This window comes from Rhinatrema bivittatum, chromosome 16 (genome assembly GCF_901001135.1).
Source record: "Rhinatrema bivittatum chromosome 16, aRhiBiv1.1, whole genome shotgun sequence".
NCBI lineage: Eukaryota > Metazoa > Chordata > Amphibia > Gymnophiona > Rhinatrematidae > Rhinatrema > Rhinatrema bivittatum.
This window is the reverse complement of record NC_042630.1, coordinates 23,632,074-23,657,085: the sequence shown is the minus strand read 5'-3', so window position 1 is coordinate 23,657,085 and position 25,012 is coordinate 23,632,074. Positions and strand designations below refer to the sequence as shown.

The 25,012-nt window shown below is 43.0% G+C and overlaps 1 protein-coding gene across 4 annotated transcripts in view; it reads left to right on the top strand.

Moving 5' to 3' along the window:
• The window catches only part of KIF1C (kinesin family member 1C), a 104,092-nt gene that overhangs the window by 31,279 nt on the left and 47,801 nt on the right, over positions 1-25,012 (top strand). For 3 of the 4 annotated variants that reach the window (XM_029580780.1, XM_029580782.1, XM_029580781.1), the window contains exons 2-5: positions 7,688-7,843; positions 21,905-21,981; positions 24,230-24,409; positions 24,869-24,934. In XM_029580780.1, coding sequence (XP_029436640.1) covers positions 7,738-7,843; positions 21,905-21,981; positions 24,230-24,409; positions 24,869-24,934 — 429 coding nt within the window. In that variant the 5' untranslated portion in view covers positions 7,688-7,737. Of the gene's footprint in view, positions 1-7,687; positions 7,844-21,904; positions 21,982-24,229; positions 24,410-24,868; positions 24,935-25,012 lie in introns of those variants that run through there. The other variant, XM_029580783.1, reaches the window with a different exon arrangement.

The window sequence follows — 25,012 nt, the reverse complement described above, 5'->3', positions numbered from 1 at the left end:
GATTATCTACATGAGGAGGGTCCAATATACTTGAGAAACATTTTGGGTTTTTTATTGCCCATATCGTTAATTCTGTTCTGTTAATCAGCATTTGTTATTTCTGAGTGTAAAAATTGTACATTTATAGGAAGCTGGACATTGTGGTTTTTCCATGGTTGTTCCTTCATCTTGGAACACTCTTTCTGGTGAGTTGTGCTTAGAGAAACTTTAATATCTTTAATTATTTGTATGCTTTTATGTAATTTTTGATTGTAGACAATGTTGTAATCCACCTTGTACAGGAGGAATATACATTTCTGTAAATTAAAATAGCCTATTGCTGCTTACAAAACTCTAAAGAGAGCTTGTATAGTAGGGCTAGTTCAGCTGCCAAAGGCATTTTCGTTTACGACATATGAATAAACGTCGAGTCCATTTATTTGAAGTCGCAGCTTGGCTGCCTCAACCTTTCATCCTTCTAAGATAGGTAAAACGAGCGCCATGTCTTAACGACGGATTCTCCACCAGTCAGCAGGTGGAGATAAATTCCTTCCTACCGGGCATGTAGGCGCTCTCTTTTCTCAGTTCTCTGTCTGTTTTGTTTTATTTTATTCTAAAGCTGGTCTCTGTAAAGCCATACTCTTTCTCCTTGATGGTCAGCATTTATGATGTGATTGTGAGAGGACCACGGTAGTGACCTCCCCGGTTCTGGGTAACTGCAGTGTTATCGCTGTGTGACTGTAGGCCCTGGCATGTACTGTGCTTGCACGTCTTTGGAATGCCAGGAAGCTTTGGCATCTCATGATGCCCAGGCCCTGTAATTTCTCCGTGTCTAGAGAATGCTACATTTTTTTTTTTTTTTGTGCCAAAAGCAACTCACTTGAAACTTGTGAAACTGATTCTTTTCCATAGCTTGGTCTGATTCTTTGTAATTTGGCTTGAATGTAAACACGGTGTAAAAGCAATTAGTGAGCTCAGCATGCCAAATAATCTCAACCTTGTCCTCCAGAGTGAGGTGACAATGTAGAGCTTGCTTGGTGATGTTGGGATGTGAATTTTTTTTTTTTTAAAGTTCATATAGGGCACAAAGATGTCACTTGTCTCCCATGAGTAGTAATCTCTCTGAAATTTGGTGCAGCCTTTGACAAATGCTAAGGGCAAATCATTTTTGGTAGCAAAAATCCTCAAACTTGATGGCCACTAACAGTCAAATTAATATTTCATATGAATGTAACCCCAGTTTTCCCCCTCACTTGACTAACTGTAAACCAAAATGGAATAATAAAAATATAGAAATGCTAGATTTTAAAAAGTCCATGTTAGCTGCTATCCACAGTATGTAAAGTAGCCACAGCTACAACAAAACATTAGCACTACCTGCCCTTTAACTTTGATTGAAGTGGCTGTGTCACTTAGGCTGGTAATCAGTAGCAGTAGAAGCTAACAGTGCATTCAGACCCCTTCACTTTTTCCACGTTTTGTTACATTACAGCCTTTTCTAAAATGGATGATATGCAAATTTTTCCCCTAATCTGCACACAATACTCCACAATGACAAAACGAAATCAGATTTACAGAAATTTGTGCAAATTTAAAGAAAAGAGAACTGAAATATCACATTTGCATAAGTATTCAGACCCTTTACTCGGTATTTTGTTGAAGCACCGTTTGCAGCAGTTGCAGCCTCAAGTCTTGGGTCTGTCGCTACAATCTTGGCGCACCTGGATTTGGGGATTTTCTCCCATCCTTCTCTGTGGATCCTCTCAAGCTCTGTCAGGTTGGATGGAGGACGTCTGTGCACAGCTATTTTCAAGTCTCTCCAGAGATGTTCGATTGGGTTCAAGTCTGGGCTCTGGCTGGACCACTCAAGGACATTCAGACTTGTCCTGAAGCCACTCCTACATTATCTTGGCTGTGTGCTTATGGCTGCTGTTTTGTTGGAAGGTGAATCGTCACCCCAGTCTGAGGTCCAGAGCACTTTGGAGCAGGTTTTCAGCAAGGATCTCTCTGTACTTTGCTCCATTCATCTTTCCCTCAATCCTGGCTGGTCTTCCAATTCCTGCAGCTGAAAAATATCCCCATAGCATGATGCTACCACCACCATGCTTCACTGTTCACTGTAGGGATGGTATTTGCTAGGTGATGAGTCGTCCCTGGCTTCCTCGACATATTTGGTATTTAGGCCAAAGAGTTCAATCTTTGTTTCATCAGACCAGAGAATCTTGTTTCTTATGCTCTGAATGTCCTTTAATTACTTTTTGGCAAACTCCATGCGGGCTGTCATGTGCCTTTTACTGTTGAGTGGCTTCTTTCTGGTCACTCTACCATAAAGGCCTGATTGGTGGAGTGCTGTAGAGATGGTTTTCGTTTTGGAAGTGTCTCCCATTTGCACAGTTGAACTCTGGATCTCTGTCAGAGTGACCATTGGATTCTTGGTCATCTCCCTAACCAAGACCTTTCTCCCCCGATTGCTTAGTTTGGGTAGACGGCCAGCTCTAGGAAGAGTCCTGGTAGTTCCAAGCTTCTTTCATTTAAAAATGATGGAAGTCCAGAGGACCACAAATAATTCCTTGGACTTCATGGCTCTGATTTTGCTCTGACATGCCCTGTCAACTGTGGGACCTTAAATAGGTGTGCCTTTCCAAATCATGTCCAATCAATTGAATTTACCACAGGTGGACTCAAAGTTGGAGAAACATCTCAAGGATGATCAATAGAAACAGGATGCACCTGAGCTCAACTTTGATTATCATAGAAAAAGGTCTGAATATTTACGTAAAAGTGATATTTCTTTTTTTTTAATTTGCACAAATTTCTACAAACCTGATTTCGCTTTGTCATTATGGGGCATCGTGTGTAGATTGAGAAGGGGGAAAAATGCATATTCATTTTAGAATAAGGCTGTAACGTAACAATGTGGAAAAGGTGAAGGGGTCTGAATACTTTCTGAATGCACTGTATCTTTTAGCCCTTGTCTTGTTTTGTGACAGGGTTTTGCCAAAAGGGAGGAGGGGCAGTGTATGCCTTTCATTTGCAGCTACCTCTGCTACATTTGGCGGTGCATGGACTGCCCCTGTGAACCGTCATGCAGCAGGACGCTGCTGGCCCCGTCCTACCACACTCCTCCTTAGGTGTGTGTGTGTACCCGACCTCCCTCTATTTAAAGGGCCTGTGGCAGGAAAAACCCTGTGGCACTTACTAATGACCTCATGCCAAGCCCTATGAAGGGTGGTCTGTATCCTACCCTCACTGCCTCAGCAACAGATCCAGCTACTCCATAGCAGTATGTGTTGCTTTCCTGCATTCCATTCTTTAGTCTTCATCCAGTTTGTCTTCAGTTTTCGTCCCAATCTGTTCTATCCCCTCATTGCCTGGCTGTTCCAGCCCTTGCCTGCCTGCCCCAGCCTATCTGTCCTTCTCTTTCGGATGGATACCCGGTTCTGACCACTACCTAGACCTTGGATGCACCTGACTGCCACCTGGGAATGTGGGCTGGTATAGGTGAAGGTCCTGACTAATCTCTGCTTCGCCTGGATCCATCAGCCGACGGTGAGAACCTGCAGGATTCCTCACTGCAGGTAGCGACAAATCTTGCCTTAGCCCAAGGATCCACACACATCTGTATTTCTTTTTTTTTCTTATTTCAAGTGATCTATAGACAGCAATTAGAAATATATTTAGGATGAGCAGGAAGTAGAGCCCCTGAACTGGCCCCAAATAATTATTCACCCCTGCATATCTTTTCAGGTTTTCTACACCTGTGAGACTTATTTAATTCCAGATGTTGATATCAGAGTGACCTATTATGTCTGAAAAGGAATAATGAGCCTTCTGCATATTTAAATGCAACAAAACGACATCCTGGTGGTTAGATCACACTGTGTATGATGCCGTTTGAAACTCCATTTCAGATAAGACTACTCCCAGAGGTGCATATACTTCTCAAATGAAGTAGGCAGGATGTTAAAGGTTTGTCTGTGTAGTATTGCACAGTACCCAAAGGGTATGGCTTCCTTTCAACCAGCACTTTATTTCTACACAAGCATAGTTTTAGCTCTCAGAAGCTAAAGAGGAAAACATTAAGATACTCCAATAATGTATCTCCCAATATATTTTTTGTTTTACTTTAGCTGCCTTTATTTCAGCACACAATCTTCACATTAGTTCGAGGGCCTTAAAGAGACAAAAATGAAGGATGTGCCTTTGAGCACCAATAAAATCCACTGAATTGCAGATTTATTTTTTTTTTTTTAATGGCAAGTGGAAATTCCTGATGAAATTCCCCCAGTACGGGGCAGTTGGTCAATATAGTAAAAGCATCCAATACTGTATGATTTTGTACATTGTCTTAATTGTGAATGCAGCTAGAATAGTTTCTGTGTTAAGTAACAAAATGAAAAAATATTTTAACTGCATAGACCAGGACTCTTCTTGAGGCATCACAGTTTATTACTGTGCTACTTGTGATGTTGCAAGCAAGTTTTGGCAGGAGCTTGCTCTGGTTATTTCTAGGGTCTGTATTGCCATGGGAAGGACCAGGGAACCCTATCGTGCATAGCTGATTTGCTACATGTTCCAGAAGCAGATCAGAACGGACAGGTGTCGTGTAAGAGATAACTTGTTTGCGAGGCAGCCCCTCTATCTTCCCAATGAAGGTTTGCGGGCTCACCTGTTGGTTCAGAAGATAGGTGGCATCTATCTCGTTTTTATCACAGGTGGGTCCAGATTACATCAGATCAGTGTGTTCTTGAAATTATTTGGGATTGGTATGATCTAGAATGTCTTCACATTCCTCCGGATGGCTTCATGGTCTCATCATGTAACTCCCCTTAAAAGTGAGTAGAAGTAGAAGCAACATTACAAAGGCCGTTAAACTTGAAAGCAGTGATTTCCCATTCCTGAATCATAGGCCGTTCCATTTATTTTGTCATGCCTAAGAAGGGAAGGGTTGTTTCGGCCTAGACTGAATCTCAAGGGCGCTGATGGACATTTAGGAGTCACTTATTCCAGAGTGGAAATGGTGCGCTCTGCATGATGGCAGTTCATGCAGTGGAGTACCTTACATCTCTGGATCTGACAGAGGCATATCTGCATATTAGTATCTGTCAAGATGATCAGCGGTTCCTTTGACTTGCTAATGTGGATCATTCTTACCAGTTTCAGGCCTTTTCTTTTTAGGCTAGCTGCGGCGACTAGGGTCTTTTTCCGAGGTCATGGTGGTGGTAGCGGCTACTCTCCGCAGAGAGGGCATTCTAGTTCACCCCTATCTGAATGACTGGCTGATTCGAACCAAGACCATGGAAGAGTATTCACGCTTCCCGTAGGGTGGATTCCTTGCTACAGGAGCTAGGATCGGTGGTGAATCTGGTCCAAGAGCAATTTGTAGCTGTCTCGGACCCTGGAGTATCTCGAGGTTCCATTCGATACAAGGCTGGGCAGAGTATTTGTCAGTCTCTGATCCGCACGTTGATGCTACAAGTTCGATCCTTGTTGAACTCTGTTCGAATGTGGGGTCTTATCCTGCAGGTCCTGGGGTTGATGGCTGCCACATTGGAAGTGGTAGCCTGGGCAGGGGCACACATGCACCCTCTTGAGTGGGATTTACTCTCCCAATGGTGTCCATAGTAGAAGAACTATGCGGTGAGGCTGTTCCTCCCATTAGAGGTGAGATCCCATTTGGACTGGTGGTTACAGTGGATCGTCTCAGGAGTCCCTGACGCTGCCGGATTGGTTGGTACTCATGACAGATGTGAGCCTCCGGGAGTGGTGGTGGGGGGATTCACTGTCAGGAGTTTGTGGTGCAAGGGGCGCTGAAACGAGATAGGGGATCACCTTGGAGTATGGGGAGGGTGTGAGTGGAGTCATCGTTTTTGGGGATGGTTTGTACCCCTGCTAATTTGTTTCGGCCATCCCCTTGAGATCATGTGAATTTTCAAGGGCTAAAATGGGGTCACATTGGCAAAATGTTTGGGAAGCCCAGGTTGTAGGCAAACATTCCCCAAATCACTTCCTTACATTTTTCTTTTTTACGTGCAGCATGGCGAAACGCGAATGAGCTAAAACCACTTGCTGGCTGCAGAGTTATGCCATAGACGGGGGTGTGGCCTGCTGTCTCTGAGTTGGAAGTAGAAGAAAAGCTCTTCCTAATTTTGATAGATATAGAGAGCAAAATTAGGAGTTAGTGAAACTTGTTCCCTTTGACTCCATTTGCTGTAATAAAGCTTTTTTGGCAGGACTTATGTCCAAGTATGTAAGAGGTGGGAAAAGCTGGGTTTTTCAAGAGTAGAATTACTGTTTGAGGGAGGAAGGATATTCACTCGTGTGTGTTAAATATCGGTTGCCATCTGTCGGTTTGGTATGGTTATTTACAGATTTTTCCTCAATTTATTTTGATTTAAAAAAAAAAAAAAAAAAAGAAAACTGGATATAGTTAAAAACATGAGAGGCTTTGAAAGTTTGAGATATTAAAAGAAAAAAAAAGCTCCCCATGGGGCTTATTTCCAAGATACACACATCTATTAATACTCCCATGGAGGAGAAATTGAAACATGAATTGTCTGGGGGGGAGGGAAGGAACTGAATCTTCTCAGTCCAGCTGGGAAATGGGCTTTGATTAGAGAGAGCATAGCAAAAATCATAATCTCCCCTGTACTAGAGAGTGGATACAGAGTTTATTGTGGACGGTACTTAGGTCCTCAGACTGGGTTAAATACATCCTCAAAAAAAAAAAGTGTGCGATGTGGATGTGAAGGAGTACAATTGAGGGGAAAGTAGAAGAAAACTGCAGGATGTTCTGGTGCCTGCTGAAAGCTGCCCGTTTTGGTTTGTATAATGAAAGATGCACTCTCAAGTGTTGGCTTGTTGACTGACCCCCACTGTGCATGGGTACTTTCTTACCTAAATGATGAGTGGCATGTGGTAATTTTTACATCTTGTGGAGTAAAAATCCTCAAACTAGTGATGGATGTTAGCATAATACCGGGAGCAGTCTTATTGGAAAAGTGCTCAAACCCTTATTTTCAAGAGAACCAAAATTACTCTGCCTCTGGAGCCAGTTCTGTTCACCAGTATCTGATGAGCCAGTGAAGATGAGCAAGTTAATGAGACAATTGCTGGTGGCAGCTCAGTGCAAAATTTGGGTTTCGTTGGAAACGGGAGGATGCACTAGCTATTTCTTCATAATGGAAACCTTTTTTTTTTTTTTTTTGCAGTGTTTATGGCATGGAATGTGTAGCAGCTTTGCGTAGAGCTAAGGTATCAACCTTTCGGTCTGTATGGGCTCCATTTGAACTTTGGAGTCTAAACAATTAGCAAAAGGAAATTTTATGATTCTGCATTGGAGCTCTTCCATTTTGTGTTGGGGGGGGGGGGGGGGAGAGAGAGGAGAGATTCAAACCTGGAAAAATTGTAGAATATTTTGACTGGTGGCATTGGTATAAGCTGTGATATTTTACTGCATTGAATTTGATTATAAGCTTCAATACAAAAAAAAAAGTAGGACTTGAATATGTAAACCGATACGATATGATTGGTATCATGAGTGTCGGTATAAAAAAGCCCTAAATAAATAAATATGTATATGCTGGTCCTAGCTGTAAGGTTGGGTGCTAGGCTAGCTTTTCCTGGGCACTCGTCGTAGGTTGAAACTTGGGGGGATACTGCTTGCCTTTGCATTGAGGTCTCTAATTCCATTTTGTTTTCTTTACAGAAACTTGTAGGAACGCTTTGCGGTAGAGACTGACCTGTCGTGCTCGAACGATGGCAGGTGCCTCCGTAAAAGTGGCAGTGAGGGTGCGGCCCTTCAACTCGAGGGAAATTAACAGGGACGCCAAATGTGTGATTCAGATGCAAGGGAGCTCCACATGTAAGTATCCCATTGCAGCGTTTCCTACACTGCTCATTTCTCCCGCTAAGCAGGACAAGTGGCAAGATGAGATGCACCTTGGCTGTGCTATCCTTAGTTTAAGCATCTAAACCTGCTTTTTATTTGTGTGGATTGCAGAATTTGCTTATTGCAGGGCCGCTCATGTTTAACGATTTCATTGAAGAAACCCAGACTCTTTATATAACTATTGAGTAGGCGTGCGCCTGAAGACCATGTTGGGTAATTCTTGTATATGATGAATAAAGGAGAGTGAGGGCTATATAGAGAGTGCGTCTTTTTTCCTTCTTAGAGGTTTAGTTATCGTTCAGGTCTGCTGTATCCTCTGTTGCTGGGTTCCGCCCCTGTGTAATTAAGTAATCTTTGGGGATGAGAGGAAAGCTTGACTTTCTGGTTTCCTTGTTTCTGCACTGGGCATCTGGTCCTAGCTCCGTAGAGGCATTTCTGTGACTCAGTTCAGTAGGAAGGAAGGATGAGCAATTCTGGAAAAAAGTGTCTGTACAGAACCTGTATATGCTGAGCCCCAGTGGAATATACAGAAGGAAAAGACTTTGAAAAGGTATTTAGCATGGTTAGAACTGAAATGCATGAAGTACCAGATTTTGAAAACCTTTTTGGAGTGAGTGTCTGAGGATGCATCCTACCTGTGTCCATCTGTAAGTACGGTGGAGGTCTCTTCTCCATGGAGAGGGTTTGCTGACACTTGGCCGACGTTTCGCTACTTGTGCAAAATTTTAGCAAAATTAATCAAGTAGAAGGTCCCCCTGCAGTGAATTTGAATGAGCAAAGAGTGGAAGAAGCTGAAATGTGCCTTCTGAGTGTTTACACTATTAAAGGTGAATTTTAACAGCTCGGCACGCGCGATTTGGGGGGGGGATGCGTAAACATGTCGGGCTTTCGCGCGCCGACCATATTTTAAAAAGCGTCCGGATACGTGTGGAAATGCCACGGTGTGCAGATCTAAAAAATTTTCCGAAAAGGGGGCAGGATGAGGCCGTTTCTGGACCTGGCCAAGAGATGTGCGCATAAATACTTACACGCCCCAGCGTGCGCCGAGGCTCCAGCAGCGTAATTTAAATTCCGCTATGGCTGACATGTAAGCCATAAAATAAAAAGATCGAGTCATTTCTGGGGGGAGGAGAGTTAGGCTATCAAACCAGGAGGGGTTGGAGGGCCTAGCTGTTAACTGGATGAACTGGTAAACTGGGAATGGTGGGGGCGTGCACCCCTTTTAAAATCCCCCCCCAACTTACACCGTAGAAGTGGGGTTTATGTGCCCACTTAAAATTTTGGCGCACGCGGCCAGGTTTTTATAACCGCGCATATACGTGCAAAAGTTTTATAAAATAGCCGCATCCCTGCACGCGGGCTGACGAGCGCGTCCAAACGCGCACCTGCGCGCTGGTTTGAAAGTTAACCTCTGTGTACATGTTTCCTACTCTCTTAAAGGCATCGCTGAATAGCTCTTCTCATTTGTCCACATCTTCAGTGTTTCTGTTGGACCAATGTAAGAACTATTCAGCGATGTGAGATGTTGTGCAGATTACTTTGGGTTATTATTCTCTTGGGCATGTCAGCATGCACAGAATCCAGTTTGCTCCAGGACCAATGTGACTGCAGTAAGCACTTAGGAGGATGTGGTGGGGCATTGAAGAGGTGATATGCCAAGGTGGAGTGCTGACAGTTTTGTCCAGGACTTAAGATAAGAATTTATTGCCTGTACAGTTTTTCAGAAGGTAAATTATGTGGTTTGAGTCCCTGTCCTAAAGAAAATGCATTAGAAGTGTGGATACAGAGAGACTCAGTAACTTTGGTGGAGGGGTCACACACAGAATAAGGATATTCGGGTTCACAGCTCTGTTCTCTAATGACTGCATTAGGACCTCCGCAGTAAGCATGGTTTTGGGTATACTCTGTGACCATCAGAGTGGGCGCTGAGGGGAGGAAGTGGGAACGCCTGAGGAGGTAACATCCTAGTGAGAGGAATGCATGCCACACGTGTGTATGTGTGTGTCTGTGTACACAGAGTCCGTGCATCTTTGTCCTGCCTCGCCGCACTCTGGCTGTGCGTCTTCAGGAAGAAGAGGTAAAAGTTCACCAGCCTGCCTCATGCTTTCCAGCACTGAGAATTCTCAGAACTAAATTCCCACCGAGGCACAAAAGCTGCCCTCCCCTCCAGCTGCTTCTGACTAAATATAGCTGCTTTGGTGGAGAGGCTGATGCTAAGAATCCCTGACAGCTGCTGGCTGGCCCTTCAGATCTCTGGGAGTTGTCCCAGCGTGGTAGAAGAGGAGGTCAGGTGAGAGTGAGGCAGACTTGGCTTTGCGGGGTGCGAGTGGAGGAGGAATGGCTGAAGTTTTAGAGCCGGCATGAGCCAGGTGCTATGACCTAACCTTACATTTTATTGCCATCTCCTTAACACTGTGGAAAAACTTTGTAAACCACAAGTATTGGAACTATGGTGCGAATGTGAAGCCAACAAGCCAGCATTAATGACTCATGCAGGGGCACGTGTAGTACCCCCTTCCTGAGTGAGAACTATTTTACTATGCTGCTTTCTGGAAGGTACTGTTGTGGAGACCTCTGTAGACAAATTTAGATTTCTCAGTTTGAGTATGGATCTCAGGAAATGTCTTAGAGGCTGCCTAAGCTGGGTTTAATGCCAATACAATATAGTAGCAGGCAGACCAATCACGGCCATCTTAATATGTTAAACAAAACAAAAAAAGACAAAGATCTTCTACTTCACGAGTCTTCAGAAGATGAGTTAGTCAAATGTCTTCATAGCAGAGAAGAGAAATTTGGCCGGATAACTGTTATCCTGCTAAATGAATACTTGGGCACTAGCTGGATAAGTTAGGGGTGTAACTGGGAGGAATTCTTAGCCAGGTTAACTTATCCTGCTAATTCTGTCCTGAAGGTTAGCAGGATAAACTTATTCGGCCAACTTTAAGATAGCCGGATATAATCAGTGGCGCAGATGGGCTAAGTTGGCTAGATAAATTCATCCATTTAATTAGCCGAGCTGCACAGTGGCTGACTATGGACCTCACTTTGTTTTGTCTGCAGAATCCACCCTCTTGAGTGCTGCAAAAATGCTAGAGGTCTCGAGTATAAATTCTTTAGTCTGGAACATTGTGGAGCATCTTTTATAGTGCTGTGTGTTTTAAATTTCAGGTCATAAGCCAAAAAAAAAAAGACAGCAGACTTCTTCCCTAAAAAATAATTCAGCAATTAAGGCTTATCTGCTCTCTTTCCATGTTCTAGACATTTTCAGCAAACTCCTAAGCAGTGTTTATAAACACTGGTGAACAAAGGTTTTCAGGAAATGAAAACTCTCTCTCTTTAAATGTGTCCTCGACTTGCAGGGCCCCAGCACTGCTCCTGCAGCCGGTCTGCCTGGCAGATATTGCAAAATTCCCCCTGTAACCTCCCGCTCCCACTGAACTTTGTGCTGGCCTAGATCAGGACTAGAAACGTGCTCAGGGAGGGAGCTGCAGAGCTTGCCTTCAGTATCTGTCTGTAAAACTTGGTGTGGCGCTGAATGAAAGGCAATCCCATGGTTTTACAAGTGAGCTAAAAGAAGCGTGTAATTCATGCATCCCTTTGGCGTATCCAGGTATTATAAAGGGGAGGGAAAGGTTTGATTGATTTTTTTGCTCGGTTTGCATTTTTGAATCTGATTCCTTACCATAAAACCCTGTGAGGCCTTTCTCAGCGAGGATCCGGCCCCTTTCACCAGGATTAGTCTCGTTGCTACTCATCACTGATTTTTCTGCGTTGGTTCTCTCTCTAATTTCATAGAATAGTTACCAGAATATTTTCAGAGCAGGTGCCAGGGTGGGAGAGGAAGATGATCATCCTGCCGAGAGTGCAGCAAGGAGCTCCCGCAGGGGCCGTAATCTTCCGAGATGTCTGCGTGTTTTTTTTGTTGTTTTTGGTTTTGTTTTTTTTTTGGAATTCCAGGTTTTTCCGCTGTGAACCAGTTAAATTCCTGAATTACTAAGCGTTCCTATGCCTTCCCGGTCTGCATTGACCTATTACCATAACCTGCAAATTTCTGGTCTCTGGTTAGTTAGGCTTCCTTCATTTCCTGCGTTCTCTCTGTTTTTGTTTACCAATTCTTTCCCTCCCTCGCTTCTATTTAGTGTTCATTGTATTCTCCCCCTCATTCCTGTTTCTCTTACTCTGCCATTCATTTTAGTCTCCCTCTTTCCTCGTCTGTCTCATGTCTCTTCTTTGTTTGTCTTTTTTTTTTAGGGGGGATTGGAGAAAAGAGGCTGGTAGTTTCCAACCTAACCGGAATCGGGGCTCGGATCTGTTGCCATGAGCCTTCATTCACAACTAGCCAGGCACTTTCCCAGTTTTTCTACCTCCAGCTAATTCGCTTCACTCGTTTCAGCAACGGTCCTGGGGCCGTGCACCGTAACTCCTGCCGGAGCGCCGCTGAGTGGTGGCAGGGATTGTCGGAGCTGCCTCGGTCACCTCCCCCCCCGGTCCTGTCCAGCTCAGGGAGCAGAAGATCAGACCTGAGGATTGAATTCGGCTCCTGCATGGCAGTGTACAGCACTGAGCTGCCGGGGCTGGCCTCTCTCTCTCACTCTCTCTCACACTCTCTCACACTCTCTCTCTCTCTCTCTCTCTCTCTCTCTCTCTCTCTCTCTCTCTCTCTCTCTCCTATCTCTCTCTCTCTCTCTCTCTCTCCTATCTCTCTCTCTCTCTCTCTCTCTCCTATCTCTCTCTCTCTCTCTCTCCTATCTCTCTCTCCTATCTCTTTTTGGGTGTGTATGGTTACAGCAGGCTGCTATGAAGCTTGCTTCAGCCTGCCCCAGCAGTTGGAGTGAGAGAGACAGACGCGAGGCAGAAGATAACCTTGTGTCTTTTTCCAGCCTGCTATCCAAAGCTCTTGGCAGCAGGCCCGCCTGAGCATTTTCCAGGCGGGCGAATGTCATGGCGGAGTCACGTGGCTGAGAGAGGAGTTGTCGCACTTCCTTAGAGGGTAGAGAGAAAAAAAAAATAAAAAGGGGGCTCCTTTAGCAGCTTTCCCGTTAGGCAGAATGGCTGGCGCAGAGCTTGCTCACTTGTGCACCTCAGGTTGATGTTTGGCGAGGAAGCTGCATTCTGTACAGCAGATGTCTGTGCGCCCTAGGGCAAAAAAAAAAAAAGGGAGTGGGGGATCAAGGCAGGGAAGGGAGCCAGACTTTGCCTCCTGAGCTAACGTTTGGCAGCAGACTGGCTTGGCTGGCAGGCTGCTCCCTTGATAAGACTCTTTCTTTTCATGTGGTTTAGCTCTGATGTGGCTAAAAGAGGGATTTTAAACCGGGTGCAGTGTTGTCTGAGGTTTTCTACTACTGCCTGGCTGACTCACAGTGGCACAGACATTCCTGTTGCTTGGTCAAAATGGTACTGCTGCCTGTTCTTTAAGTTTGGGACTCTGCCCTTGCCAGATCTACTTCCCTGATTCAGTAAGCCCAACTTGTTCCTGCTCTCTCCTCTCTGATATCCTTTCCATTTTTTTTTTTTTATGTAGCACTGTTGAAGTACACGGTCTTTACCTGTGACAGCTGTTTGACATGTCTTGCTAGTGTGAATTAATGATAGTATTTTGAGGAAATACCCCGAGACTGGTAAGCCACCTCTTTCCTAGTGCAGGGCACAGACTATTGCTGATGGAACAGAATACAGCTGCAGGGCGGCCTCATGACTGGTAAAGTTTTCTCGTCAGGAAAACAAGTTCTTTGTATACTGTCCAATGTTCTGACAGAGACAAAACGAGGAGTGTCCTGTATCCTTTACAGCTAGATTACCCCAGAATATCATCTTGCATGTTTCTTGTTGTCGTTCTTTTTTTTTTTTTTTCCCATCTCTAGGTCTTTCTCCTTGGTCTTGTTTGTTGTAGTATGTTATATTTTTTTTAGTGATTTATTATATTTCTATAGTGTATTTGACCAAAAGCACAATGAACAAAAACAAAGGTTAAAACACAATTCATAGTCGAGGGTAGATCAGCATCCACTATGTTAAATGGGAAATGAACTGTGGGAATAGATCTGTATTAAACTGGGGGTGCTATTTGTAAAGGTGCTCAGAGCAGGAAAGGAGGAAGGACTTTACAGGGAAAAAAAAAAGAGAACAACAAAAACAGGTGAGTGCACAGAGAGGAGACGGATCAAAAACTTGCACTCGGTGGTCTGCAGCCCCGTACCACCATTCTTACCTCCAGCCCTGACTTGTGTGCGGGCTCCCCCGATGCCACGACAGGCCTTCCTGCAGCTCACGCGGTAGACCTTCGCATCTGACTAGGCCACCACGCACGCTGCTAGAGGACGCCACAGACTCCAGGAGGGGCTGCCCCTAGGAACACGCGAGTAGGCATTTATAGCAGCTTAGCTTGTTTCCAAATTGATGTGTTAGCACCTGGTGTAATATTTGTAGTGTTGCCTTTTCATAGGTAGAGTTGTTACTATTTGGATGCTGGATGTTATTGCTGTTTTTGGTATTGGACCTTTACTATATTAATAGAAGGACTAGGGGGCACTCCATGAAGTTAGCAAGTAGCACATTTAAGGCTAATCGGAGAAAATTCTTTTTCACTCAACGCACAATTAAGCTCTGGAATTTGTTGCCAGAGGATGTGGTTAGTGCAGTTAGTGTAGCTGGGTTCAAAAAAGGTTTAGATAAGTTCTTGGAGGAGAAGTCCATTTACGGTTATTAATCAAGTTTACTTAGGGAATAGCCACTGCTATTTGCATCAGTGGCATGGGATCTTCTTAGTGTTTGGGTAATTGCCAGGCTCCTGTGGCCTGGTTTGGCCTCTGTTGGAAACAGCATGCTGGGCTTGATGGACCCTTGGTCTGACCCAGCATGGCAATTTCTAATGTTCTTATGTAATTCAGTCTACCCAAGGCTTTCTGAGGGTTTTCTGGTTTTTAGCACCAGAGCAGTGCATGTAAAAATAGTGTGCAAGCTGTTGGTGATACTTTTAACTTCTAAGACATTAGTTTGAATGTCCTTTTAATGTAAAAACTATTAGAAATGCATAATTTTTAATTGTGTGTGTGTGTGGAGGGTACAAGGCTGTAAGCCTTACCTATGACACCTAATACCCTTGCACCAGCTCTGGCTGCACTTGGATCCACGTGAGAGAGGAGCTGTGCGGCTCTCTCCAGTCTCTCAGCTACGGGGAAAAAACTCCCGCAAAATATTGTCCTCAAAACTAATATCAAAAAAACAACAAAAGGATCAGTAAAAATATAAATGTGATAGTGGCACAGAAATTTCTAATGTATAGAAATTATTCATCACAACAAAATCAGCCCAAACACACTGTACTCCAGAAACCTAGGTACAAGTACGCAATATTTGAACTGGTTTCCTGGTCAATCTTATTATGATTATACTGTGCTGCATATACACAATACAATAGCTAACAAATTCTTATTGTGGTGTTTTATATATGTAGGACCAATACGCAACGAGTCTGTATGTCAATCAGACTCACCATGGAAAGGTCACATTACTTTATTAAATTATATCTTCAAACTATTTTTTAAATTTTTTAAGTGCACTAAAAGCAGCACTTACAATTTAATAAAGTAAACTATTTTTTAAATTTTTTATCTTCAATGTGACCTTTCCATGGTGGGTTTGATTGACATACAGACTTGTTGCGTATTGGTCCTACATATATAAAATACAATAGCGTAACATTCTTATTGTATTGTGTATATGCAGTGCAGTATAATCATAATAAGATTGACCAGGAAACCAGTTCAAATATTGTGTAGAAATTATTCATGCCAGGGTGTCAGCAAGCCAGGAACCAGTGTAAGACCACTCAAAAGGTGGTAGCCCAGATCTCTCAATCATTCACCCAATATATATAACTTATTAGATTTATATACTGCTATTCTGTTTGACAATCACAATGGTTTACAAAAATAAACAATTAAATCCATCTACCATTAACATTTATAACAAGTAAAATAAAAAAAAAAACTTAAAATAAGGAAATATAGGATAATACAATTACATAATAAAACAGAAGTATACAAATATAAAATAGAATAAAAAATAGGCTTCAACCAATTTTCCTGTAAAGGTTTTCCTCTTGTAAGAATGTTATGTAATAATTGAATTCTCATATGCTTGCTTGAATAGCGCTTTTTTTTTTTTTTTTTTTAAAGCTGCAAAATCTTTTTGTAATTCAATGGGCAGAGAATTCCATAGTTTTGGGCCTGCAACAGATAATGCTCTATCCCTGACCTTGCTCAGATGTGCTGATCTAATTGATGGAATATTTAATAAAACTGTTTGCTGATCTCAAATTTCATTGTGGAGTATAAAGGGAGGTATTTAAACATTTGGTATTGTCCTTTATTGATAGATTTATGTAGCAAAGAACATAAAATGTTAAACTGAATCCGGAATTACACAGGTAAGCAGGCTAGGGAAATCAATGTTGCTGTAATATGGTCAAATTTACTGCCCCCATCAGTACCCCTAGCAGTGGCATTTTGCAGTAGCCTAATAGAAGTTAGAGGTCATCCAAAGAGCAAAACATTACAGGAATCCAAGTTAGAAAAGATCATAGTTTGAAGAACAGTAAGAAAATCGTCAGACTGAAGGGGGAGGCTTTACAACGTTTGAGAACACGAGGCTTATTGCAACCATCTCTGGTTTTTAGCAGTAATGTTTCTTCATATTCAATTCCCCATCGATAACGGGCGGTCAGTCACTGAAAAAATCTGTGTACTGAGGGGGTAATTTGCAGTTCAGAAGTAGAATTTCAGTGTTTCGATTATTTAGCACTAATTTCATTGGCGTTAGAAGCTGCTGAATCATGGAAAAGTAAAAGTTGTTTGTTTTTAACAAGCATCAAAGCTTTTTCGATGGTGTCCTCAGTAGCTTTTAAAACACTCTTTAAAAAAAAAAAAAAAAAAAAAAAAAAGTCCCAGATCCAAAATGTACAAGTAATCTGTTCTTAAAGGACTTTTTGATTGCAAGCAAACAGTACAAATCCAGAGTTGTGTCGTTCCCCAGTCCAGATTTTTGGGGGCATGTGAGTCCTCCTCAGTCCGTTGTGTTCTAGAGCTCAAGATGAATCGGGACTTTGCAGGGAGCGCTTTTTTTTTTTTTTTTTCCTTTTGGCTTGCCCTCGTCCTCCTCTCGTCGGTTTCCATTTCAATCTGCCGTAATTCACAACTATGTGAGGATTTTTTCCTCGATGTTGTATCTTGGACCCTGGCCTGATGGTCACGGCAGTATTTTGGTCAGGAACCATGCACCGGTGGGGGGGGGAGCTGTGCCTGGAACCCTGCAATCCATGGACTCTGAATCCAGCCACTACATGAGCGGTCCTTGAGCTGTCGCAGGAACCCTTGCTTTCTGCATGGCAGTGAGCCACTGGGCCAGCCCTCGTCACGGATTAGGCAGAGTTCCGGTTTCTCTCCTCCAAAAACACAGATGTAAGAAAAATCTTATAGTGAGTTGTAACTGAAAATATAGCACTCCTCGTTGTCTCTGAGCATTTCAACAATAAGTATGTCAATTGCAAGCATGTCTGGAAAAGTTGCCTGCTGCCTGACCTTCAAGTTCCTTGTTGCTGCCTGGATAGTGACCTTTTGCCTGCTCCGAAGAACCACTGTCAGCAAAAGCATATGATATCTGAGTTACTGACATGCACTGTGTCTGGGGGGGGGGGGGGGTTCATAATTATCTTGCATATTTGTCTTGGATCACTTCCTCCTGCAGGGGATTCACAGCAAAGCCAGTTTGCCCTGCGGTGGAACAATTGAAAGCAGTTTCAGCTAGGGACGCTGAGCGCCAGGGTGTCTTAGAAACATGGGCTTATTTTGGGTGGGTTTTCTGCAAGCCTGGAAAATCTGGTCATCTGCATTCCACTTCCTTTGTAATGATTGGAGTCTACCTGGGGTTGTATGTGTGTGAATGCATGGGTGCCTGCCTGAGGATGTGTCTGTGTGTGAGAATGAATTGGTGCCTGCTTGGGGTCTGTGTGTGTGAGTGACTGGGAGCTTGCCTGGGTGTGTGTGTTTGTGTGTATGTGAGGGAGCCAGTGAGAATGAGAGCATGAGTGTGTATGAGAAAATCCAGGGGAATAAATGTGTGTGGGGGGGGGGCGGGGGGGTGTGTGCAGGGGGAGAGAGTGTCTTACAGCCTGAGAGTGTATCAGTGTCTGTGAGAGCGAGAGGTAATGGTGGGTTTAAGAGCATGAATGTGTATGTATGTGTGAGAGAGAAAGGATAATCTCTAATCCATCTCTAATCCTCCAACTATCCCAACTACTACACAGGTGAGAGATCTAGGAGTATTAATTGATAACCGGATGAACCTCAAAGCTTCCATCAACAGAACCACCAAGGACTGTTTCCACAAACTCCAAGTTCTAAAAAGAATTAGACCACTCTTCCACACTCAGGATTTCAGAACCATTCTACAAGCTATCATTTTTTCTAAGATCGATTACTGTAACTCTATCCTTCTGGGCCTTCCTTCCTCCTACACTAAACCCCTTCAGATGTTACAAAACGCTGCGGCAAGATTACTGACAAATTCCAGAAGGAGGGACCATATATCTCCAATCCTAAAAGATCTCCACTGGTTGCCTGTTCACTTTAGAATCCTCTACAAATCTCTTTCCATAATATACAAAACCATCCATCAACACACCCCACTCGACTTACAAGTCCCATTCCAAATTTATAACTCCTCCAGACCAACAAGAGACGCACTCAGAGGATCTCTTCAAGTGCCCCCAGCCAAAACTACCAGACACATTACCTTGAGAGATCGGGCCTTTTCAACAGCCGGCCCCCTTCTGTGGAACTCCATCCCACCGGACCTAAGACAGGAGCCCAGCCTCCCAACCTTCAGGAAGAGACTTAAGACCTGGCTATTTAAAAAAGCGTTCCCGGACACCGATTAATTCTATTCAGCCAGATCTACGACTTCCACATGTAAAAATGTTATTACTAATGTAAATACCTATACCTAATTCTCTCCCTTTTCTTCTCTTCTCCCAGTTCTATTACCTTGTTATTTGTAACTGCTTCCTTCTACACTAATAGGTTATTCAACTGTTCATTGTACACCCCTATTATATGTAAACCGGCATGATGTGTTTGCAACATGAATGCCGGTATATAAAAAATTTTAAATAAATAAATAAATAATCTCCTAATCCTCGACAATATCAGGGTGACTTTTTAAAATCCTTATTAGTTTTAATTATTGGGTGTTATTTGTTATGCATGCTCTTTTGAAAAATATTATTGGTGCTTGGGAAATTTTTTAAAAATGTATATGATTTTAATTAATAGAAATTCTATTTATCAGTAGTTTTTAAAATATTTTTATTAGTATGGTTTTACTATTATAATTGCTGCTTTGTTGCTTGATTTTATTTGTTTGAGGAATGGTGGTTCTGTTTTTCCATTGTTGCACTCAGAATCTGTCTTCTTGGGGTTTCCATTTCAGTTTGTCTAATTTGTGATCCTTTATTCTGTATTTGGTGAGGTTCTGTCTCTGCTCTGTGTGTGTGTGACCATGATGAGAGATTCTGCTAGCGTGCAGTGTCGGTGTAGGGATCTATAGTAATCGGGGTTGTTTTGTTTCCTCGGTAGGTGGTGTATTGGTATTTTATTTATTAATTTTTTAATATACAGACATTCGATCTACATTCAGGTACTGTAGGTATTTCCCTATCCCCAGAGGACTTAGTCTAAGTTTGTACCTGAGGCAATGGAGGGTAAAGTGACTTGCCAAAGGTCACAAGGAGTGACAGCGGAACTCAAACCCTGGTCTCCTGGTTCGTAGCCCACTGCTCTAACCACTAGGCTATCTCTCCTCCCTTGTAATATTTATCCTTGCTTATTCACAGGTAGGGTTATTGTTGTTTGAGTCCTTGGTGTTATTACTGTTACGTTATGATGGGATTGCAGTATAGATTTTGAGTGTCTTTTTTGCGGGGTTTTGTGTCAGTTCACAATGTGCCTGGCAGTAGAAGGTGTTTGTGCTGCTGTTACTGTGAGGTGACACCAGAATTTGAAAATATCTTTTAGTATGATGAGCTGTAAGGGAAACATCCAAGCTCCATTGTTTGGGGGAATTTCAGTGGATGCACAGAGTTACAGAACTGGAGGTGCAGGATTTATATTGACATTCTGTCCCTTCCTATAAATTCCAGACTTCACTCTCATAGCCACATAGAATTAGTTGAATGAGGCTATCAAATAATTATATAGTGTGAAACTGGCCTGCTTTTTAAAATTACGCAGAAAACCCTTTGGACTTTCTTATTAAGACTTTTTTTTTTTTTTTTATAACCAATTTTAAAGCAGGATCCATGCTATAGAGGTGGCTGTGATGAAGAAATTGTCATTTTGGCTCTCCGCCCCCCCCAATTCTTCTGTCTAGAGATGCCACTGATTTTCTGTGACCTTAAGCATTAGTACAAGAAGGATTATGGGCGGGGGGGGGGGGGGGGAGATGCTGGAGAGGCACACAAATACATTAGCCCCCGGGCGCCGGAGACCCTTGGTGCACCACTGGGTGCGAGTCATATGGGGCCGCAAGCGGTGGCAAAGAAGAGTGGAGATTTGGCGGGCAGCAAGCAGAGCCCAACCTGCTCGCGGCCCAGAAAACCACACAGTCAGCGGGCGTGATGGAGAACGAGACCAGGGGGTGACGGTGCAATGGGGGGGGGGGGGGGGGGGGGTGCAAGGGAGAAGGCTCGTCTAGGGCGCCTAATCCCCTTGCACCGTCCCTGACAGTGAGGCCCTCCCCAGAGTCTCGCGCTCTCGTCTAAATTTGGCTTCCAGAACCACCCTCCCACATTTTCCTATGCCGTTGCTGCCCACATATACTAGTATCATATTTCCACAGTTTTGAGTGTCCTTTATACTGCTCAGCTGTAACTATTTGACATTCAGACTGCAATTTAGGTAGAGCCTTATTAATGAGCAGGGCCCCTAGTTGCCTGAGGAATGAGCCGCAAAATCTGGCCCTTCCAGTGGAATTCCTAATTTCTCTCAGAATTGCTGCGGGAGACCAGGGCTGGTATGGAGGCAGTTGCCGCGGCCCTTGCATCTCTCATCCCATCCCCTATCCAGCACAAGGCTGGCTTGTCAGGACAGCGGCAGGTCAGTGTTTCAAGCTTCGTCCTCCCTCTCTGCTGCCGAGCCCCCATGTGCCCACGCTTTGAACTGCATAGCACTGCGAATACCTTCCACAGTTCAAAGAGCAACACCACCAGCCCTGGGGCTGCAGATAGGGGAGGAAGCAGTCTAGGAGTCAAACTGGAATGGGAAGTTGAATGAAGAGACTTGGGGAATGGGCAGTGGGAGGAGTGCAGATGAAGTGAACAAATATATGGGATTGGGGGTAAGATTGAATGAGGGGTGCAGGAATACAAGGTTGAGTGACGGGATCAGATGGGATGTTGGGCAGGGTAGCGAGAATGAGGTGATGGACGCAGGCGAGTAAGTGAAGGAACTGGGGGTGGGTTGTGAGTGTGGGGGGGAGGGGGGAGCTATGGGGAAAGCGTGGAGGGGGGTTGTAGAGTGTGAGTGGAGGGGGGTATAAAATGTGATTAACGTCTATCACTGCAGGGGAGAAGCATGAATGGTTCCTTCTCTTTTTCTCTTGACACAAATCACTAAGATCTGTTTTTCCCTAAAAAAAAACAAAAAACAAACCAGATTAACTGGAGATAGAAATATCAGAAAAATGACTTTTTTTTGTAAATTAAGTTACACCTAATTTGCAAATTTATGCAGAGGTGCTTCATAATTGCTGTGGAATCTCAGAAACTTTGCTACAGAATTTTCTATTGAGCTGCCACAGAAAACGGGGCCATGTGGGTGCGGATTCGGAGCAGCTATTCTTAACCTTTTTTTTCATAATCCGAGCCAAAGAGCCTCAACTTTTCAATAAATCTAATATTTTCCAGCTCGAATCCCCAAGGAACAGGGTGCCCGCTGTTGGTGGATGTGTGTGTGTGTAATTCATTTACTTTATTTTCAGGTATTACCAATCCAAAACAACCAAAAGAAGCCTCCAAGAGTTTTACCTTTGATTACTCCTATTGGTCCCATACCTCAGTGAGTGTTTATTTTTCCTTTCATTTTTTAAGCTTGTGTTTGTTCTTTGGAGTGGAATATGTATGCCTGTGATGCAAACTCTGATCACAATTTGCAAAGCCGTTTACCCAGATAAATTGACCTGTCTAAAAATTGCCCCTTTCAGAGCAGTTCAGAAGTGCACGATGGGGTTCGCGATATGCCTACCCCCTAGCTGCATTAAAAAAAAAAACCAAAAAGAAAAACCATTCTTTGTGTGTAAGGATTGAGTGCATACCCACCAGAATGAGAACTGGTCCTCTACTCACACGCTTCCTTTTTGAAAGAAGTGTACAGGTAGGAGGAGGGGGGAGGCTGCGAGGATGAGCAGCACTGCACTAGGATTCAGACAAAAATAAGAGCAGATGCCATACGGTGTCTTGCAAAAGTTTTCATACTTTTGTACGTTTTTCACATTGCATTAAGGTTTCGCTCTTATGCACAACGTACGCTATACTTTCATCAGGAAAGAATAGTTAAAGAAATATTCCAAAAGTAATTGATTGCATATGTTTTCACACACTGACTCAATACTTGGTGGAAGTCCCTACTTCAGCAGTAACAGCCATGAGTTGTTGAGCATAAATTCTACCAACTTTGCACAGTGGGATAGTGAAGTCTTTGCCCATTCTTCTTTGCAGAAGAACTCGAACTTTCAAGTTAACTGGGGATAGTCTATAGCAGTGGTGGCCATCTCTGGTCTTTGAGAGCCACAAACAGGCCAGGTTTTCAGGATATCCACAATGAATATACATGAGGTTGATTTGCATGTACTGCCTCCATTATATTATTTGTGAGACAACAGATTACTTGTTTCCATTAAAAACAGCAAAGCTTGTTAGTTTTACTGTAGCTTTTAAACAGTAAGGATAAAATATTTATGGTATTAGAAGCTGTATAATTGGGATTTGTTTCAATGGTTAATTTTTGGTTTTGTTCTTAATGTGTAATTTTGTTTTGTATGTGTGGGGTTTGTTTTTTTTAATTTATGGATTATTTTTATGCAGTTTTAATGTGCTTTGTGAACCTACCTAGAGTCTTATGTGAACGGACAGTAACAAATGTTTCATGAGTTCACACCTGATCTCACAAAAACGTGGCCTTCCTCTCTGCAGTTCCACAGGAAAGTCATGGAATATAAAGATCCAGTTTTGGTATCTCAATTTGCAACTTTGCAAGTCGCCTTCATAATGCTGCATTTATCAGCAAAGTTACACAGATGAACAAGGTCTGCATCTTGCCAAACACCACAGGTTATCTCCCTGGGCCTTGACTCTGTGACACTTATTGATTTTGATATTTTTTTCCACTTTTGAGTTTCAGCTTTAACAACTCAAACAGCCATGTAAAGAAACATTTAGTCTGGCTCTCTTAGCCTTTTCAGAGTGGCCAATGCTTCTGAAGCTATTTCTAGGCAAGCAATTTTCCCAGATCATCCTGGTTTCCCATCATGAGCTTGAGCATGCACTAGAATTTCAATCATCAGTGGTTCTGCTGCTAAATAGGCCACTCTCGGTCAAGGCTTTTGGAAATGTTTGAAGCAATATTGTCCATTAACGTTTTGATCACAGTGAAGCCTGAACTGTTGGGGGGGGGGGGGGATATCAAACATGTATTTTATATTCTGACAGAACTGATATTAGGGAAATTACTTCCAGCCTTAGTGCTTGGCTTTTACAGCCTGATCTGTCAAAAATGCAGATATAGTTTATTACCCCCCCCCCCCCCGAGGGTTCCTTAGGCATTTGAGCATAGTACGATGGAGACAAGGTCAATGATGTTAAATAGACCAAAATGGCCCATCCACTCTGCCCAGTTGAGATTTGTCCAGTCTGGGTAAATGCACTGATAAACGAAGCAGTGAAGAGACCGGAGCTGAATGGATTTGCTCAGAGCATCAAGTGACTTCATATTTATTTATTTTTAATCCATAAAATTATTGGAGAATTTAAGGTGAAGTAAAATCCTGTTTTTAAGAGACAATTTAGAAAGATTTTATTTAACGGACAATGTCCAGAGCAGCACACACTAATTCCAGTAAGCATTATACTTTTCTTATTTATAGGGGTTTTTCTTCCAGTTCTACAGTGTAGAAAATGAAAATCTTGTGTACGCTCCATATTACAACTACCTTATAACGTACCTGCATAATTCTTTATAGTACTTGAGCATCCCAATGTCTTCTCTTGTTTTCCTAAAAGTGATTTTACTTCCTTGCCTCTCTTCCCAGAATGAGGACCCAAATTTCGCCTCCCAGCAACAAGTGTATAAGGACATCGGGGAAGAAATGCTGCTGCACTCCTTCGAAGGGTACAATGTCTGTATCTTTGCTTATGGACAAACCGGAGGGGGCAAATCCTATACTATGATGGGCAAGCAGGAGAAGGATCAACAAGGAATCATCCCAAGGGTACTGTTCTCTTTTTACAAAAATGCTACCCTAGCTGTTCAACAGAGAACGTAATGAGGCTCTGCCTTGCACTGGTTGCACAGTCCCATAGCGGCTAGAATCCCATATATAAGAGGAGAGGTCTCTATCCCATTCCTAGCAGTATTAACGTGGAAGGCTGTCGCCGGGAATCCCAGACAGCACTTACTGCTCTGCAGGATTCTACAGCACCTGCCTCTTAAAATTGTTAAAATTAAATAACTTTCTTACATTAAGTGTGCAGCACAAAAAAAAAAGCTGTATTTCCGCAGCTAACAAATTCAGCTACTGGCTTTCAAAAAAAAACTGCAATTGTATGTACTGGACAGAATTGCATTGACAGGAGAGTACAGGCTTAAAATCATATTGGCTAATTGGGATGCTAAAATTCCCATATTGCTTTAAAATAATCCTTTTTTAAATTTTTTGTTTTATTTTTAGCTTTGCGAAGATTTGTTTGCCAGGATTAGTGAGAACAAGTGTACTGACCTTTCTTTCTCTGTGGAGGTAAGATTGCCAGTAGGTTCATTTGAATGCATCACTCAGTGGTTTTCTTGTAACTTTTGCTTTCTGCTAAGTTTCACC